Source organism: Pholcus phalangioides, unplaced genomic scaffold (genome assembly GCF_987345545.1).
Source record: "Pholcus phalangioides strain wild (caught in Gottingen) unplaced genomic scaffold, Ppha-v1.0 ptg000012l_1, whole genome shotgun sequence".
Classification (NCBI taxonomy): Eukaryota; Metazoa; Arthropoda; class Arachnida; order Araneae; family Pholcidae; genus Pholcus; species Pholcus phalangioides.
Window position 1 is genome coordinate 16459023 of NW_028301605.1, and position 19195 is coordinate 16478217.

General features: G+C 40.2%; 2 protein-coding genes across 2 annotated transcripts; both read right to left on the minus strand.

Moving 5' to 3' along the window:
• Nucleotides 1-2281: 2281 nt before the first annotated feature.
• Nucleotides 2282-12106, minus strand: LOC149079668 (histidine protein methyltransferase 1 homolog). Its single transcript, XM_089240277.1, has 8 exons — nt 11852-12106; nt 9783-9939; nt 8131-8219; nt 6632-6703; nt 5291-5448; nt 4823-4921; nt 3285-3400; nt 2282-2485 (listed from the first exon to the last, which is right to left on the minus strand). Exons 1-8 carry the CDS (start codon nt 12044-12046, stop codon nt 2433-2435), a joined length of 939 nt encoding a protein of 312 aa, XP_089096403.1. The 5' UTR covers nt 12047-12106; the 3' UTR covers nt 2282-2432.
• On the minus strand, nt 12084-17910 carry LOC149079669 (uncharacterized). The gene is made up of 3 exons (XM_089239927.1): nt 17672-17910; nt 15699-15818; nt 12084-12181 (listed from the first exon to the last, which is right to left on the minus strand). The coding sequence occupies exons 1-3, from the start codon at nt 17778-17780 to the stop codon at nt 12084-12086; spliced, it is 327 nt and encodes a 108-aa protein (XP_089096053.1). The 5' UTR covers nt 17781-17910.
• Between the last annotated feature and the right edge of the window lie 1285 nt (nt 17911-19195).

Sequence of the window (19195 nt, forward strand, 5' to 3'; positions counted from 1 at the left end):
CTCTCTAGCTGAGGCAGATTTATGGTTTTAACGCCCGTGAGAAAAAAAAATTTCCGCTTTTCTCACATTTTCTCTTCCACTCATTACTTAAAATTTGCCGCCCTGGGCTATAGCCCGCTAAGCACCCCTTCAAATACACCACTGTGTAAAGATCCCAGGCCATACCCCTGACATCCTGGAATGAAATCCTTAGAACAGGATCTCTGGGGGACCAACATTCCCCCAACACTGATAATTTTATATCTTTCTGATAAATTCATATTTAAAAAAATTGATTCCAGGCTCACGGTAAGCCTGGGTACGCCCCCTTCACGACAAATTCGGGGGCCCTGACTATGAGTACCGTATTGTTTTTTTAGGAGCAAAAAATTTTATTTTTGGCCATATTTAGTTTAGGGAGAGAATTTTAACAAAAAAAAAAAATCATTAAAAATCAAATTTCACAGAGTACGGGGGGGGGGGGGGGGGGCACCCAAGGCCGAAACTAGATACGTTGCTGACCGAGGCAAGCACGCATCTTGGCACCGCGTAGTGTCGAGATAGCAGTTAAAGGGTGAATTTGGTGCCCCCCACTAATCCAGAGCCCGAGACACCAGACCCGCCTGCTCCTCCCCAGTTGCAGACCCGGTAGCAATCCCACCTGAACAATTATCCGGGCGGAGAATTCCCCCCCCCCCCCTCCTTTCGAACAAAAATATGGTCCCGACATTCCTAGCTACGTCTCTGTCTTAAAGCATGGGCCCACAACTTCAAGTGCATAGGGGCCTTGTGATGAGATTTATTACTATGATTCCGCAGAGTATGTGTGTAAATAGGTACTTTAGCTACATAAAAGGACCTTCACTACATCACTTTGCCTGAGGGCGGGGGAGCACTATACGGTTAACACGACCCTGGACACTGACTAACGTCTGAGCCGGTGATGCTTGAGCGAATCTGGTATTTTGTAGCATTGGGGGTGCTACAAGAATTAAACAGAAACAAACGTTTAATTCACAACACGTACATTTTGACATGCACCAATTCGTTTGAAATTTCATAGAGGAATGTGTACGAGGTATATGTACAACCGTACACATACCTCCTATACATCACATTTAGTTATATGAAATTGTAATTTATTACATCAATTTGTTTGTGATATGCAAAAAATATGAAAAAAAAAATTCATTTTGGATTTTGTGGGGGAGGGGGGGGGCCCATAGAAATTGATCTTCGCTACAAGAGATCTGCGGTGCATTGACCTTCACTCACGCATAAGGCTGACAGGGCTTTAGCCCAGGGGTTCGGGACTTACAATTTTTTTGGTTTTTCAAATGAAAATTTAACTGTACAAGGCACCGCGAAAAATCTGGCTCGAATATCACGAAAGATTCCAGTCTATGGCCATGGACAGAGTCCGGGTCATGTCTGGTTCTACAGTCTAGGGCCTTGATGCAGGATGTGGGGTAGGGGTGGGTCCATGACATCAAACAGGTTAGGAAACTGTTCTACATCTACATGAAGCTAGGGGGGGGCAATAAAACCTTTGCAATAGCAACTCTACCCATAAGACTGAAACACTTCAGATACCCTTCGGCAGAAAGAAGACGGCATTTAGATCAGCAACTCTACCCATAAGCCTGAAACACTTCAGATACCCTTGGGCAGAAAGAAGACGGCATTTAGATCAGCAACTCTACCCATAAGCCTGAAACACTTCAGATACCCTTGGGCAGAAAGAAGACGGCATTTAGATCAGCAACTCTACCCATAAGCCTGAAACACTTTAGATACCCTTCGGCAGAAAGAAGACGGCATTTAGATCAGCAACTCTACTCATAAGCCTGAAACACTTTAGATACCCTTCGGCAGAAAGAAGACGGCATTTAGATCAGCAACTCTACCCATAAGCCTGAAACACTTCAGATACCCTTGGGCAGAAAGAAGACGGCATTTAGATCAGCAACTCTACCCATAAGCCTGAAACACTTCAGATACCCTTGGGCAGAAAGAAGACGGCATTTAGATCAGCAACTCTACCCATAAGCCTGAAACACTTTAGATACCCTTCGGCAGAAAGAAGACGGCATTTAGATCAGCAACTCTACTCATAAGCCTGAAACACTTTAGATACCCTTCGGCAGAAAGAAGACGGCATTTAGATCAGCAACTCTACTCATAAGCCTGAAACACTTTAGATACCCTTCGGCAGAAAGAAGACGGCATTTAGATCAGCAACTCTACCCATAAGCCTGAAACACTTCAGATACCCTTTGGCATAAAGAAGAATAAAACAACATTTAGATCAAACATTAAGACATTTTATTATATAACACTAATAAAAATGCAGTATACATATATTTTTTTTAACAAACATGCCATAAATTACATATTTATACAAAAACACAGGCCTATGGCTTTCAAAAATAATTAAGCTTCAGTTTAAAATGTCACCTCTTTTCACATTCCCGAAACTTCATTTCAATTATTTTTCTCTCGACCCCTTCGAAATATAGAAAAAAGAATGTACTTTAGATAGTTCATAAAAATTATAAATGATTTCAATTAATTATCATTTAAAATTTTTACCAAATAAAACTTTAACCAGGCAATAGTTTATCCTGACTGTACTCAAGCTATCTATCCCTCCCTATCTCTTGATTGGGTTAATATTCTGAATTTCCTACACCACTGTTTCTTGACCTTTTTTCTCGTGCCCACTCCCCTTTCAAACTTTTTTTTCTTATGCCCTTCCCCCATTTTGGGCAGTGCTGTCTTGACGCTCGGGACCCACCCGGGCACTGCCCAGGGGCATAGGCAGAGATAGACGTGAATTTGGAGTGCAAAAAATGAATAGTGTGAAATTCTGGACACGGCTGTCTTTACGATTGGGTGTGGGCCACAGAGGCTCCTTGATGCACTGGGGGGGGCTTTTATGACCTTGTACAATAATTAACATCAAATTTTTCTAGAAATGTATGGGGGGGGGGAATGGTTCATTTACAGACTCAGGATGTTGTTAAGATGTGTCCCACCCCCTCCAGCCTAGGATCGCCAGACTAGAGTCCTGCCAGCCTCCCTCTCATGGGGGGTTCCCTGCTGGAATCAAAAATTATTCCCACTTTTTCCCAAAATATTTTTAACTCTTTTTTTGTTTTTTCACACTATAAACTCACCATACAGGAGAAGCCGGCCCCCCCCCCCACCACAAATTCCACCCCCCCCCCTCCCCGCATAGTTTAGCCCAGGGCTAAACTTCAAAACTTAAATTTCATTTTTTCAACAATGCAAAACCTACTTACCATCCAAATTGGCATAAACTTCAGAAGAGGAAAAAGTTCCGTCGATCTTGATGAGATCCTCAAAGTCGTCCAGAGTGCCTCCAACGCCGAAATAATATGACTTTGCTGCGAGATAGCTTCACAATGTCAAGGTTTGTAATACCTTCTCTTTCTCTAGATGAGTTTATAAATCAGTATATCCAGAGGTGAAATTCTGGTTTTGCCACCTGCGAGGTCACTCTTTTGGTCATACACTCTTTTAGTCATTCACATGCTTGCACACTGTTTGGTTACTCTCACTTTTGGTTAGCCTACTCACACCTTGTTCACTCTTTTTTTGTCGCTCACTGACACGGCTCCTTGCTTTATAGGTCACTCTTTTGATCATTTAAAGAGTAGGTAATTAGGTAAATTCCTTTGGTCATTCACAATGCTTGCACACCGTCTAGGTGTGCAAGGTCTCTTGCTCTGAGTGTCACTCTTTTGGTCATTCATATTCTTGCTTGAGCTCTAAGTTACTCTTTTCACTGACCTAGTCCCTTGCTGTCTGGGCAAAGGCAGATTTATTGAGATTTATACAAATTTTGCCGACCTTCTATCATTCCAGTAACTTTCTTGGTCACTCATTCCTCAAATTTGCCACTCCCTGAACCTGCAGCTCTGAGCTATTTAGCCCACTAAGCCCTCCACCCCGTAAATATGCCACTGAGCGAATCTCAACCTCTCTGAATGGGGACCAGTAAAATATCCGAAAACATTGACGGACCCTCCAACTTACACAATATGCATTCCTTTATTTGAATCTATATAAATATAATATTCATGACAAACAATTAAATAATTTTCATTATAATTTGAATTAACTTTTTGAATCCACTAGCAGACCATAGATTTTCATGGCACAATATTGAATGATTCTAATTTAGTTGGAATTAACTTTCTAAGTGCATTTTAGTTGAGAAATGCCAATATAAACATCATATCGATGAATACAGTCAAACTCTGTTATAACAACCACCATTGACATCAGTAATTGGTTGTCCATGCCGATTCCCTTGTTTATCCTCCCTGAAAATACAATCACCTTAGATATAACGACATATTTTTCGTGGTTTTTGCTTCTGTTTTAATGACATCGTATGAAAAAAAAAATCCTAGAATTACAGCTCATCACATTGAGGCAATGTTTTTGTCTGAAAAAATAAACCTTACACTTAAAAAATGATGGGATGTGAAATTGTGTTTGACGCTCAGAATCAGTCGTAGATATCACCTGTGTGTACAGGACATTCCCGTATTTTTTCGTTTTACGTACCCTTCTTTGAGCCAATACGATAAGTCACCCCCCCCCCCCGTGCTAAGAAAATAAAAGCCACTGAACCCTGTATTGCAATATTCAGCACGTAGCAATGTAAAAACAATAATTAGTTACCATTTTTCTCACCCAAGCTAACAGACACCCCCCCCCCTCTCTCTCTCCTGAAATCTTACGAGAGCTCCTGGTTAAGAACCCCTGATATAAACTACTTTTGAATAGTTTAAAAAAAAAAAAAGGATACATCACACCTGTTGGATTTAGAGAACATTTCATAAGATTCAACAAATGAACGTGGTTCGCCTTCTCGTATATGGTTTCTGAAGTGATGATCATATCGTACCTTTGAAGACAAAATTAAATGAAAAAATCATACAGATCACTAATGTTTCAAACTCATCTTTGCCTATATTACATTTCTTAATACCAATAGCTGTTAGAAACAGAACTCTTTTAAAAATCAGATATTTTAATCTTTTCCCCCCTGGTGGGGAGTACCACACTCGTATTTCATTGGGCAGGCTACCCAGTGGTTTTTCCCTGAACAATCCAGTATTATCTGAACTGAAATTTAACAATATATAATTTATAACCTGTGGATCATACAATATCAAGAAAATTGATTTGAAAATGAAGATATTCAAAACTTTTGCTGGCTTCACAGGAAAAGGTGATTAAAATTTTAACGGCAAAATAATTTGTATGAACTCACTTCGTCGAACCAGACGTTTCTTTTCCATAGAGTTCCGACCTGATATTATCCCAGTCCCCGCAAAGAAAAGTGCATCTTTCGGAAATAGTGTCCTTACAGTGGGATGGAGTATTGATATGAATGTTAGGAATCGTTGAGAATTCTAGAACTTCTGAGTTCTATATTCAAAGAAATTATTACTGACTGTCAGAAAAAAGTTTAAAAATAACACAAACTATATGCATCACAAATTTTTTAAAAAAAGTCAGAATTTGTTTTTGCCGTTTTACGGATGGTTTTTACTAGCTTTACTGTCCCGTCTCCTCTCGCTACGATTCAACCGCACAGAGATTGGTGCAACTACCCATTTTGATATCAGGTAGGCTACTTACTACTACTAAACCAGACATGCACGTCCTCCATATTACTCTGTGGAACTTCTAACGAATTGGTACATGTTGGAATATGTGTGTGTGTATAGTAAACCTTCCGTAAAGTGTTTCTGTGTAATGCTTGTTATGTGTAGTGCTGCCATCTGCAATCAATTTTTTTAAACTAAGTTTTTTCTCAACTCATAGTGAGTGAAGTGTGGTGAATGTGAATAATTGTAACGTTGTAGGCCTGTTGCTCTCAGCGGCGAGACATCAGGTAGCCAGAAAATTCTCTGGGTCAAATACAGACACCATCCAATATTCTTCAGCACATAATTCTTTGATAATGTCCTCAAGATTCTTGAACGTTTTTTTTGTCTCCATGAACTTCTCTGATTTTTGTCTCCTTAAACTTCTCTGATTTGTCTGCCTCCTTTTTCTTCCTCACTTTTTCTTGAATGTCTGCCTCTCGCCATCCTTATTCTTTCGTTGTTTTTCTGACCTTCCACTACTTCCCAAATTTCTATCCTCCTCACTTTTTCTTATAACTTCTGTCCCCTTCCTTGCAGCTTTTCTAAATTTCCTTCATATATTTGTGTTTCCCACTTTACAATTCAGAATTTTTTGTGGTTTTTTTTTTTGGACGCCGACATCTCTACAGGTCAGAATGGTGCATAACAAAATTAGTGTTGAATTTTAAAATTTTCTACACACAATTACAACATGGAATGTCATCATCAAATTGCAAAAAAAAGAAATAATTATTCTGAACATCTTAAAAAAAAAGAAAAATAATGATTCATGGCGCCTAAGAAGTTCGGATTAAGCCTAGATTTTTTTTTTTTTTTGAATTTGTTAAGACTGAGTTTGAACATGCATCACGTCATGAGGTACTGATCTCCAATAAACTTTTTAGAAGCATCTTAAATAAGTGTTTGAAACCAGAAAAAAAGCAGTGATATAACATAAAACCTAACCAACACCGACTTACATAATCTTGAAATGCCACTTTACAACCAGAGAGATAAGCAACTAATCCAGGTATACCAGCGCCACATCCTAACTAAAGAACAAAAGGTCATGCATTAGAGAGGGCGGGGAAAAAAAAGACATACATTAAAAAAACTTCATGTGTGGTGGATATTAAAAACGTACGGTAGAACCTCAATTAACCAGAAAAATGTGTATTCAGAGTCAACTCCGATATCAAAAGCCTCAGTTGAAGAGGCGATTGCTGAAACGAAACAAAAGTAAAAACCTGTCTCAATCAAAGGTAAATTATATTTTCTTCGTGTATAATACAGCTCTCTAATTCCATGCTGTTTCTAAAATTTGTTGAGCCAACGTTGAATTTGTCGGCGAAACACTCATCACCACCTGGCTTTCACTGAAGACCATTCCCTTCCCCAGCAAAATGCTATCAAAGATAGGAACACCTACGCAACATTGCTGTCTGAATCAAACAAGTACTGCTTTATCAAACTTGCAAAATCATTATCGAGTCCATGACAAAAATCTTTCATTTTCAGTTTCTGATTATACACATATCCACACCTGAACAGGGATTCAAACCTAGACCTGCACAGTTAGAGGCTAGTTCCCTAACCACTGGACTGCCAGGCAGTGAACTGATTATCCGAGGATGATGTCACTATCCGCTATCCATACGAATGTTTTTAACCACTGGCTTATACAAAGTTATACTTTGGAAAAAGAGAAAATTCAACTGCCCCTGCGGGGAATATGTCCACACCCATGTCCTTTCACTTGCTAGGTGTGCAATGCCCTAGACCACTAGACTACAGAAGCAATGAATATCTCAATTCAGCTTGTGTGCAATGGGACTGTATGGTCAGACCTAACTCTGGTCAACGCTCATAAATTGCTGACAATGCCACCAGAAGGCAACTTATCTGAGGATGATGTCACTCTTCGCTATCCGTACGAAGGTTATGTATAATGGTATAATGAATAGTGGAGAGGGACATCATCCTCGGATAAGTCACCTTCTAGTGGCATTGTCAGCAATTTATGAGCTTTGGCATGAGTTAGGTCTGACCATCCATGTACAGTCCCATTCAGTGCACACGAGCTCCAGGGAAAGATTGAGATATTCGTTGCCTCTGTAGTCTAGTGGCAAGTGAAAGGACGTGGGTTCGATCCCCCACAGGGGCAGTTGAATTTTATCTTTCCAAAATACATCTCCACATCAGCCAGCTGTTAAAAAAGCCTTTGAGTGATTGATTAATTTGTGATTTTAGACTATTTTAACTGCTATTTCTTCCCTCCCTCCCCCCCCCCCTCCTCCACACAAAGACATCGATACCACAACTCTCTTCCATTTATTTACTTGAAATCGCCACAATGTAAAAGTGAAAAGACCAGGTGTCACAATTAATGGACACCTGATTAACAGAGATTCTACGGTATTAAGGAAGTTGTATTTTTTGCAAAAAAGCAGAACTCTTAATTAAACAGACTGATTCTCACCTCTAATACGTTGGGACTACTTTTGAAGCACTCTTTGCTATGCAGATACTCGGCCAAATCCAATGCACATTCCCAAATCTTGAAGCCACCTGTAATTAGTTTTAAAACATTTTTTTCTTGAAAATTATAGCGAAACCATAGATAATAGACACGCTTAAAAAAATTAGTCTGCTAATGGGAAATTAACGGGTAGTGAAATACACTGAAGTTTTATTCTCTGGTATTCAGAACCAGAGGTGCCGATATGACAAACACATTGAGGCGGGTTGAAACGCTAGTCGTCCTGCATATACGGGACTCAAACACGTACACAGGAGAGGGAAGGTGTATTGCATTGTTTTTTCCAGAAATTATTGGGGGGGGGGGAGCCTCAGCCTTCTTACAAAATTTATTGGGGGGAGGTCTCAAATGGCCTCAGCCGCTAGGTTCAAGCACCTATGTTCAAAACAAAGTGTATCCATTATGAGAGGTTCCTCAGTGGAACCTCTAGTTAACAGACACCCAATCAAGGGACCTTGATCAAGTCTTCTTTGTGAGAAGTATCATGGGAGGTTTCTCAGTTCAACCTTTCAATTACAGATGCCCAATAAGATCAAAAATGGTCTGCTTACTGGAAAGTGTCCATTATGGAAGGATCCTCAATAGAATCTTTCGATAACAGGCACCCAAAAAACTAAAAACAAGTCTACTAACTACAAAGTGTCTATTATATATGGTGAGGTCCTCATTGGGACACCTGAGAAGACCGAAAACGGGCAGCAAACTCTGGAGTGTCCATTTTGTGGGAGGTTCCCCAATTCAACCTCTTGATTGCAGACACCCAACGGGACTCTAGATTTACAAAATGCTATGAAAATAAACAACGTAAATTTTATTCATATGAATATCGAAAGATAATTATGACATTGTTGTGTGAGGACGAAATCATAAGTGTGAACAATTCCTATTTTCCCTGGAAGCGTGCATTTCCATCTGCAATTGCAGCACCACAGGACCAAAACGGTCTGCTATGGGAGGTTTCACAGTGCAATGTCTTGATAACAGACACAAAATGGGTCTAGTGTGCGCCGTTATTGGAGGTTCCTCAGTTTAACTGCTCAATAGCAGTTGTCCAATGGGACTAAAAATGGTCTACTAACTGGAAAGTGACTGTTATGGGGGGGGGGGGATTCCCAGTGCAACCTCTCAATAATGAACACTTAATGGGACCTAAAACGGTTCATTGAATGGGAATTATCCATTAATAGGTAGTGAAGCCTTATTCAATAGGATTTAAAAAAACTGTTAATTAATGGGAGGTGTTTGCTACAGGGGGTCCCTCTAGATCAGGTGTCTTCAACCTTTTTCTAGTCATGAGCACTGCCTTTACACATCACCAAAAGAAGAGCACCCTTACAACAAGTTTGACGTACGAATGCATGGAATCAGGATGATTTCAATCCTCGAATATAGTTTGTACAAGGTATTTGATTGGAAATTGGATCAAGTGCTCGCAAGCACTAAATCGGGCATGAGCATTGAGCACTCTGAGTGTTTTAGGGAGCACCATGGTGTTTGCCAGCAAGCGAATAAATGTTAAATTATTGACTTGTTCACAGATATACGTAACCAATTCTAATTGAAATGCACCAACACACACACACACACATTACCTTCATAAACTCCTGGTATCAAATCCGAGTCACCTCCAAAATCTGTGAATCCGTGACCGGGTCTCTTGGCAGCAAACTTTGCAGCAACAGAAGCCGATGCGATGTATTTGATTGCGTGAGATCCTACATTTATTGTGTTGACGTCATCTTTCACAGCCTTCAGAAACAAGAGGGGGAAAAAAATACTGTTGAATGTTAAAATGCTGGTAAATGTCTATATTTAAAAAAAAAAAGTACAGGAAATATAACATGAGAGACCCGCCAGTTGCCAACATTACGATGGGAAGTCCCGCAGATTGCCGGAGCACACTCCGCGGGGGATCGTCATCAAACACAGTGAAATAGTGATAAAAGAATTGTGCAATATAGCCTAAATTTAAATTGCAAATGTTTTGCGAAAATTATACACGAAAATGCAATATTTTACCTTCATGCAATCAGTGGGCTCACCGTCACCATAGTGGTGGTCTGCGCTGAAGTTTGTTTTCTGTGGTTTCCAACTTCGAGCCACAAATGCGAACCGATCTCCCCGTTAAAAAGTCTCGACACAGAGAGCAACAGGCCTACAATGATGCAATTATTCAATCATTACACTTCACTCATAGTTAGAAAAAAATTATGGCAGATGGCGGCACTACACATTACAAGCATTACACAGAAATGAACTTTACGTCAGGTATACTACACGTACACTCCAAGATGTACCAATTCGTTAGAAATTCCGCAGAGGAATGTGGACAAGGTGCATGTGTGATTTAGTAGTAGCAGTAATCTATTGTCACTAATTACAGCGAATACTTGAGCAAGTCCCCTTTCCGTTTCCAATGCTACTGACTGGGGGGAATAGGGAAACATGGGGTTTATTGTCTTTCCCTAGCGATGGAGGAAGGCATTGTGGTTGCTCTTATAATGTTTTTATGCTACAGGTTCAGGATGGACAGGCCTCCAACCTGGCGGGGAGGGCTACGATTGCTCATATAATGTTTTTACGCTACAGATTCAGGATGGACAGGCCTCTAACCTGGTGGGGCTTGTCATTGCTCTTATAATGTTTTTACGCTACAGGTTCAGGATGGACGGGTGCTTATAATGGTTTTACACTACAGGTTCAGGGTGGACAGGCCTCCAACCTGGGGGGGGGGGCTTGCGATTGCTCTTACAATGTTTTTACGCTACAGGTTCAGGATGGACAGGTTCTTATAATGGTTCTACACTACAGGTTCAGGATGGACAGGCCTCCAACCTGGGGGGGGGGGGGGAAGAGGCCTTGTGATTGCTCTTGTTATGTTTTTACACTACAGGTTCAGGATGAACAGGCTTCCAACCTGGGGGGGGGATGCCTTGTGATTTCTCTTACACTGTGGTCGGGTCGCCGGACATGTTTGTCTCCAAAAATCGCCAAGTTATTCCTTAAACCAAAGCCGTTCCCTGACTTCAACAGATTTAAATGAAATCGTGTGGGGGGGGGGGGGTACAACTTAATATTTACTCCAATACAATGTATATAATAATACAGAATTTGTCATTTTTTTGGAACTTTACGCTACAGGTTCAGGATGGACGGGTGCTTATAATGGTTTTACACTACAGGTTCAGGATGGACAGGCCTCCAACCTGGGGGGGGGGGGGGGCTTGCGATTGCTCTTACAATGTTTTTACGCTACAGGTTCAGGATGGACAGGTTCTTATAATGGTTCTACACTACAGGTTCAGGATGGACAGGCCTCCAACCTGGGGGGGGGGGGAAGAGGCCTTGTGATTGCTCTTGTTATGTTTTTACACTACAGGTTCAGGATGAACAGGCTTCCAACCTGGGGGGGGGTGCCTTGTGATTTCTCTTACACTGTGGTCGGGTCGCCGGACATGTTTGTCTCCAAAAATCGCCAAGTTATTCCTTAAACCAAAGCCGTTCCCTGACTTCGACAGATTTAAATGAAATCGTGGGGGGGGGGGGGGTACAACTTAATATTTACTCCAATACAATGTATATAATAATACAGAATTTGTCATTTTTTTGGAACTTTAGAATTGTAAAACTGATCATTGTAATTATAATCGAAATGATATACTTTTAAATACGCTTCATCAATGTCGGGACTGATATCCTTGAATGATGAATGTCCGGAACTTTTTCGCTTCCTCTCGATACATTCTTCACTGGAAATGGCGGCAACGGAATCGCTTTCGGTTCCGTCCGGACGAGGGAAATCGAAGCGGAAAGTTTGACCCGAGGATTGACCAGAGGCAATCACGTTCACTTCCATGAGCTTCTACACACACTTTCTATTTTGAACGCAATGTTTATTCACGAGGATTGCATTGTTTATCTTCTTCTTCTTCTTCTTCTTCAATTATACAGGGCTTTATGCCTTCGGGCCATCCCCTGTTAGAGAAAGAAACTTCCACAAGAGCATAGAATATGTTATAAAAATGTACTAACGAAAGAGCTTTCAACAATCACAGAACACATAGAAATTTCAGCAATTTCCATTCTTCCTTCTTCTTCAGAAGGGTATGAAAAAAGGAAAAAAAAAAAACACAAACCAGACGAAACAAACGCAGATGGAGATGTTATATGAGATGGAGAAGAAGTCTTCAGGCTTAGGGGACGATGCTAAGCCGCTTTAAAATGATATGATGACATGGAGTCCCTGGATGAGTGTGTGGTAACAAAAAATGAAACCAAACAACCAAGGTAGAAAAGGACAAAAAACCAAACGAGAGAAAGAAAGAGGGGGAGAGAAAAAAAACAAGAAATAAAAACTCAAGAAAATCGTTGACTAAGGGTAACAAACCTCTCAAAGCAACAGATAATGTTCTCAGGTCTGCCTGAACAGAACTCGGACCAACACCTAACTGGTGGAGAAAGAGAATTAAAAGTTGAGAACCGAACCTGGGAGAACCTAATACAAGAAAACAAAAAGTGAGAGGAAGTTTCAGGAATCTTGCATTGTAGACAGAGAGGGTTAGCCATTTTCTTAATACGATGTAGGTATTCGTTCAAGGGAGCTCTATTGCAAATAAGTTTGTAAAATAAACATTCCAACCTTCTATTCGAAAACAAAGGGGAGAAGTTCTGGCAGCAGTTATAGAAGGAGCTAAACTCAGGAATAGATAAGAAAAGAGCATTGCGAATATTTTCCTTGAAGTGGCGATAGTAAAGAGAACGAATGTCCTCTACATAAAGGCTAGAAGGTAGAAGATCAACAGTAGTAGAAGCTACAGTACGAACATGATTGTCAATAGTTTCATTAATGGCAATGCCCGAATGACTTGGGACCCAGATTAGTGATATGCTGTTAACCAAAGAACTAGTATGAACCAGTTGAGCATACAGTAGGTGAGTCACCGTAGATGAATGAATAGAGAAATTGTCGAGAGCCATGATGACTGATTTGGAATCCGTAAATATGAATATTGAAGAATTAGACGATTGAATGAAGGATCTAAGACCTAAAGTAATAGCAAGGGCCTCCGCAGTGAAAACTGAGGAGTCTTTATTAATGAACCAAGACTTGATAACTTTTGTAACCAAACAGAAAGCTCCACAAACCACTTGAGATGATTTAGACGCATCCGTAGCAATTACATGAGCATTCAGCGGCAGAGACTCAATGTACTCTTGGAATATTGTTTGATAAGGGATGGTAGACTTAGTTTTTTGGAAGTTAAGACCCTCCGATATGAAATAGATATTTGAGGGTATCCACGGCCAAAAAGAATAAATTGGACGCAGCATGGACCTGTGGGAAAAACCAATGGTATTATTGAACTGTGATATTTTCCTAGCCAAAGATGGCGAGAGGCGACAAAAACCCGAATCTATATGGTTAGAGTGACCCTGCGTGGGAGAGGCTGTGGCAGAAATACAAGATAACCCAATCCTGAAGAGAATGGAATCCTGAAAGGAGGGTAGGGCGAGAATGGTTCTGAGTTTATCTATGCGAGTTGACGTAGGGAGGCCTAAGATAGATCTCATCGAGGAGTTATAGATTGTGTTTATCTTGGTGAGAGAAGATTTGGCTGCATTAAACCAGGCCACAGCTCCGTAACCAATGGTACCTCCAATGATGCTCATTAGCACAGGTTTGAGGAACTTGCAAGGAATATTTCTTGATGAGTGAGAGATGGAGCGACAAATGTTTAAATATAGAGTGCCCTTAGAACGCAGAGATGATAATTGTTTTTTCCAGGTGAGAGTACAATCCAGATGAACACCCAGAACTTTCAAGTACGGATCAAACGGAATGGATTCGCCATTAATGTTGAAAGAAGGAAAGTATGGAGGTCGTCTCCGTGAAAAAATAGAAAAACGAGATTTGGATAGAGAGATGCACAATCCACTATTTTCAGCCCATCTGAGAATGTTAGGCAAGGTGTTCATCAATCTGAACTCAGCATACTTCCCATCTAACGCATTCATCTGAAGGAAAATATCATCAGCATACATAAAAAACTTAATGTCAGAATTAATATATGAGGTTATATCTAATGTGAACAGGGTGAAAAGTACTGGGGAGAGGGTAGAACCCTGTAAAAGACCGCAGTTGGGAGCAAAGGCACCAGATATGGAACCCCTCCAATGAATGACATGTTTACGGTTCGAGAGATAATTAAAGAGCCAAGTTAAAAATTTACCATGAAAGCCCAAGCGGGCTAATTTGGCAATGAGCAAATCATGCCTCACAGAATCATAAGCAGCTCTCAAATCTAGAGCAATAATGTAGCTAGTATAGCCCCTTTGGAGGGCATATGAAATAGAGGACACCATATCTCTCATGCAAATCTCAGCACCAGTTTTTGGTCGAAAACCATAAAAATTTTTTGGAAAGAGCTCAAATCGTAATGCAATCCAGGTGATCCTAAAAAGAATGATTCTCTCAAAGATTTTGCTAATAGTGTTTATAAGGGTCAGAGGACGAAAGTTCTTCGGATCAGTAGTTGGTTTTCCTGACTTTGGAATAAAAATAATACGTCCTTCTTTAAAAGACGGCGGCACCAGCGATGAAGACCAAAGGGTATTAAAAGCATTCAGAAATTCAATCCCCTTATTTGGAAGGAGTTTGTACACCTTCAATGGAACACCATCTGGACCAGGGGTAGTTGAACGACCAGAACAAATGGCTCTACGAATTTCCGTGGGAGAGAACGGTGCATCCATCTGAGCCTGGAACTCACGAGGAGGACCATAAAAAGTAACGGTTTGAGATCGGCCAGGTGAAGAGAAGTGGTAAAATTTTAAAAGTTGGATCTGTACGAGAGGCTCGACATAACTATTATTAGCAATCTTGAAAATATGCCGGGAATCATCCCAAGTTTTCGCCACGATATAACGGTGTCTACGCAAGACAGAAAAGAGAACTGAGGGCTGAGTAAAAGGATGAAGTTCTTGAGCCAGAGTCTTCAATCGTAGAATGCGAAGGTGGCGACGAAAAACCGAAGCTAATTTTTTATATTTAATCCAGTTGGCCTGAGAGGGCACACGGCGAAATAAGCGGAAAGCCCGTTTTTTTTCGATAAGAGCAATACGCCCTTCTTTATCCAACTTAAGCCAAGGTTGTTTCTTCCGGTACACAGAGTACCTAGCTGAGTTAACAATGGAAACAACATGATTGTAGATACTGTCGAAATCGTTAGTAGCGGGGATGACAGAGAGACCTGCCATTACTGCTGACCATTTAATGTAACGGAATTCCTGAGATATGAATTGTTTATTCAAAGAGACGGAAATTTTAATTGGCAAATGATCACTATTGAATAAGGATTCACAGGGAGTCCAGATAATATATCTATAAAGACCTGGACTACAGAAACATAAGTCGATATAAGATTGTGAGTCCTTGCTATAAAAGGTGGGGCAAAATGGAGGAACTAGACAAAGGTTATGATTAAGATACCAATTAAATAACATAGTACCTGCAGGAGATACAATATGTCCTCCCCAGTTTGGATGATGACTGTTGGAATCTCCGATTATGATGAAATTCCCAGAGATGTATGAGAAAATATTGTCAATAGCAGCGATATTGAAAACACCTGGAGGACGATAAAAATTTACAACATACATAGAAAAATTATTTAGAAAAACTTGAACAATCATAATTTCAAAAAAGGGGTCCGAAATTTTCCATATTAAAGATGAGGAAAGAGATGAATTTACCGCGGTCACTAAACCACCACCTGGGAGAAGTCGATCATTTCTAAAAATCTGAAAACCAGCAAGAAAAAAATGGTCCTTCGGTTCCAGAAAAGTCTCCTGTAAACATAACATATCATAGTTTAAACAAAAATTTCTGATAAAGGTTGACTTGGACTTGATGCCTCGGACATTCCATTGAAGAACTCTAAAATTCATATTATTCATAGTATTTTTTTTTTTTGGAAAGGATTAACTAGAAAAATATATTGAACTGAAGAGAGGGAAAAAGCATCAAATTCACAGAAAAAAAAAAAACAAAAAAAACAACACTTATTTTTGGGAGAGAAAAAGGAAATATCAAGCGAGAAAAACACAATAGGAAAGGGAGGGGAAAAAAAATCAAACGAAGCTCGATTTGATCACAAAAATAAGAATACTGAACTCTTGTCAGCTCTAAATGAGGTAAAGAAAAACCATTATCAAACTCGATAACAGAGAGAAAGGAAAAAAGATCAAACGAGGAACAAACTTTAAACGAGAGGGGAAAAAAAAGGGGGGGGGAGACAAAAATGAAATTAAGTGAAAAACTAGGTTCCAACATTTGAGGCCAAGTCATTTTTCAGTCTCTTAGCTAATCGTCTTTGTTTAACCCTTTCCGCAGGAGAAGTATAGAATTTATTCGATTCAGGATCTTGTGAAAAGTCACTATCATCATTATGCTCAGGGGGCAAAGGTTGATTGAAGATAGCAGTCGAAGGACCAGAAGTGTCCATATTTACATTCGAATTAAGTGGCGGTATTATATTCACCTTATGTACAGCTAGGTTAACCGAATTGACTATTTCGGGAATAAGCGCTCTAATAGAGTCATTCAGCGATTCCTGAAGACTTATTTTCAGATCTTTAAGTACAATTTCTTTGATGGCAGATACTTCCGCTTGGACCAGGGAACTGATCTCAGCCTTGAGAGCACTGAAGTCAGATGACATGGAAATGCTGGTCCGAGCAGCATATGAAGAGGAATTCATTTTACATCTTTCTCGAGCGATGTTTATTGGAACATGATGTTCGGCTTTATAGTGATATGCTTTTGACTCCAAGACATAAGCAGGGCACTGACGATCAGAGGCAAGATGAGTGGAAGCCTTACAGTTAATGCAGGAGATAGGGTTTTGGCAGGTTTCATGGTTATGATTTTGGCCGCATCGTTTGCAGATCTGAGATGATACTCTACAAAACTTTGAGCGGTGAAAGTAGCTCCAGCAGCGAAGGCATTGATTAGGACGCTCAATAAATTTACGTGGTCGAAATATCAAGAACCATAACTTTATTTCCAGCGGAATGTTCCTACCAAGAATCGTTACCAGAACAGTTTGTAAAGGAATTCTTTCTTTTATAAATCTTCGAATACCGATGACCTGTAACCCCTCCGATTGCAGTTCTTCCGCAATTTCTACTACTGCAATATCACACGGAATATTTAGCAAAAATTTGGAGGTAATCGAATCCTTCAAAAGGACCGATTTAACGGGAATGTTCAAAATCATATCTATTTTTTTTATCTCTTTCGCAGTGTGAATATTTTCCGTAGAGATTAACAGCTCACTTGAGCGTGTGAATCGAATCTCCGAGATGTGTTTAGGAACAGAGATTTTTGAGCAGATATCCTTTTTCAGGCACAAAGGCCTGGATCTGGGAATAATTTCTGCACCCGAAAACTTGAAAGTTAGCAAAATGCGAGGGGACTCACCAAAACCGTCCAAGATGTCTTCATCAGATAATAAAGTATTCCAATTATGACTTGTAGACGAGACTTTGTCTGCACTGCCCGCTGGCTGTGTATCTATTTCAACAGCCATAGCTGCACATTTGAAGGAGTCAAACTAGACCCCGGAAACGGGCAGAGCCCTAACCAAGAGCCTTGATCCTTCACTTCAGGAAATTAAATAAAATTACTCCTACGAATATAATAAATAAAGAAAACTGTACTTAAAGAGGGAAATACTAGTAAAAAATTAAATAAAGGGTAAGGCACAAACGCAGAGCGAGAGGGGCGTAACACCAACCACGCTGCCTACATTATGTCATAAACCGCATTGTTTATATTTACATTCAATGACCCCGAAAAATTTATTGTACTCGTTCAAACTCTGGGTCTTTCCGCCTGTTTCGGTTTCGTGAGATGCTAATGACATCTGGCGGCTGATAATCTTTAAGTACGTTAGCTATTTCTTTGTTCCACATTTGAATTTTATCCTCTACATTCAGTTCGCAGCTCATTTCAAATTTGATTTGTTTTCAGCATGAAGATAACTTATTAACAAATAATCTAATGATTTCAATGATCTTCAGTACAAATGTAACAGCACTGATACAAAAATTGTGACCATATTTTACCGAAGAAAAGGCGTGACATTGGATCCAAAATACGGGACATCACCAAAAAGTTGCCAGGCGGCAGCCAATTGCCAAATATTGCTGCATTGCTAAAAAAAATTAAAAACTACGGGGGCTACTATAAACTGATATACTAAAGAGCTACTATAACCTCGCCCTTTTTCTTTTATTGGGAATTACAAAACGAATATTTATTTGCGTTATTTTTTAATTTTTCGAGAATAAAAATGAAGAAGAATGAAAATAGCTGTAATCAACATTATTCAACAATGGAAATGAAATAGCACAGAAATGAAACCTGCTCTAGTGTAACTAGTCTTTGGTAAGAGTGTCAGGTTTAGCATGAAGGGGTCGATTCCCAACTGCAAAACCTTTCCCAGAAGCCCACGACCTCTTGAGGTCATTCTGCACATGGGCCCATCCAGGCACTGCCCGCAGGCTTCAGGTGAAGAAAGGGCCAAAGAAAATGTGGGGTCTGGTCAAATTTCCGACAGTAAATAAGTAAATTGTGTAGCAGGGTATTTCTAGCCAGGTATGGGGAAGAGCCCAGAAAAATCACTTTGTCCAGGGCCTGTGATGACGTTAAGACGGCTCTAGTAAGGCGGAGACTTGAGAATGTGCGTTAAAGCAGCCCTAACTGTAAATCACAGTGAATATTTAAAATATTTGAGAAGGGCCGCAACTATATGCTTTATCACCGGCGAACCGGCATTTTGGCTCCCACGTGCCATGTAGAAGAAGCGTTAGGCAGTTAAAGGGTGAATTCAGCACCCAGGGCACCAGACCCGCGTCCACTAGTTGTGGCTCTGAATTGCGTGAAAGAAAAAAAAATGGGGTAAAAACTCACTGGCTGCCCAAGGATTTGACGATGCCCGGA

What these genes read in the sequence shown, in the direction of transcription:
- LOC149079669 (XM_089239927.1), bottom strand. Translation starts at nt 17,780, where the DNA reads ATGGCTGTTGAAATAGATACACAGCCAGCGGGCAGTGCAGACAAAGTC. An exon ending in AGACATCTTGGACGGTTTTG is followed by an intron (nt 15,819 to 17,671) that starts GTGAGTCCCCTC and finishes ATCGTCCTCCAG; the next exon opens with GTGTTTTCAATATCGCTGCT. An exon ending in ACATATTGTATCTCCTGCAG is followed by an intron (nt 12,182 to 15,698) that starts GTACTATGTTAT and finishes CTCTTGTGGAAG; the next exon opens with TTTCTTTCTCTAACAGGGGA.
- LOC149079668 (XM_089240277.1), bottom strand. Translation starts at nt 12,046, where the DNA reads ATGGAAGTGAACGTGATTGCCTCTGGTCAATCCTCGGGTCAAACTTTC. An exon ending in GATACCAGGAGTTTATGAAG is followed by an intron (nt 8,220 to 9,782) that starts GTAATGTGTGTG and finishes AACTAATTACAG; the next exon opens with GTGGCTTCAAGATTTGGGAA. An exon ending in AGTTTATGCCAATTTGGATG is followed by an intron (nt 2,486 to 3,284) that starts GTAAGTAGGTTT and finishes TATATTTCGAAG; the next exon opens with GGGTCGAGAGAAAAATAATT.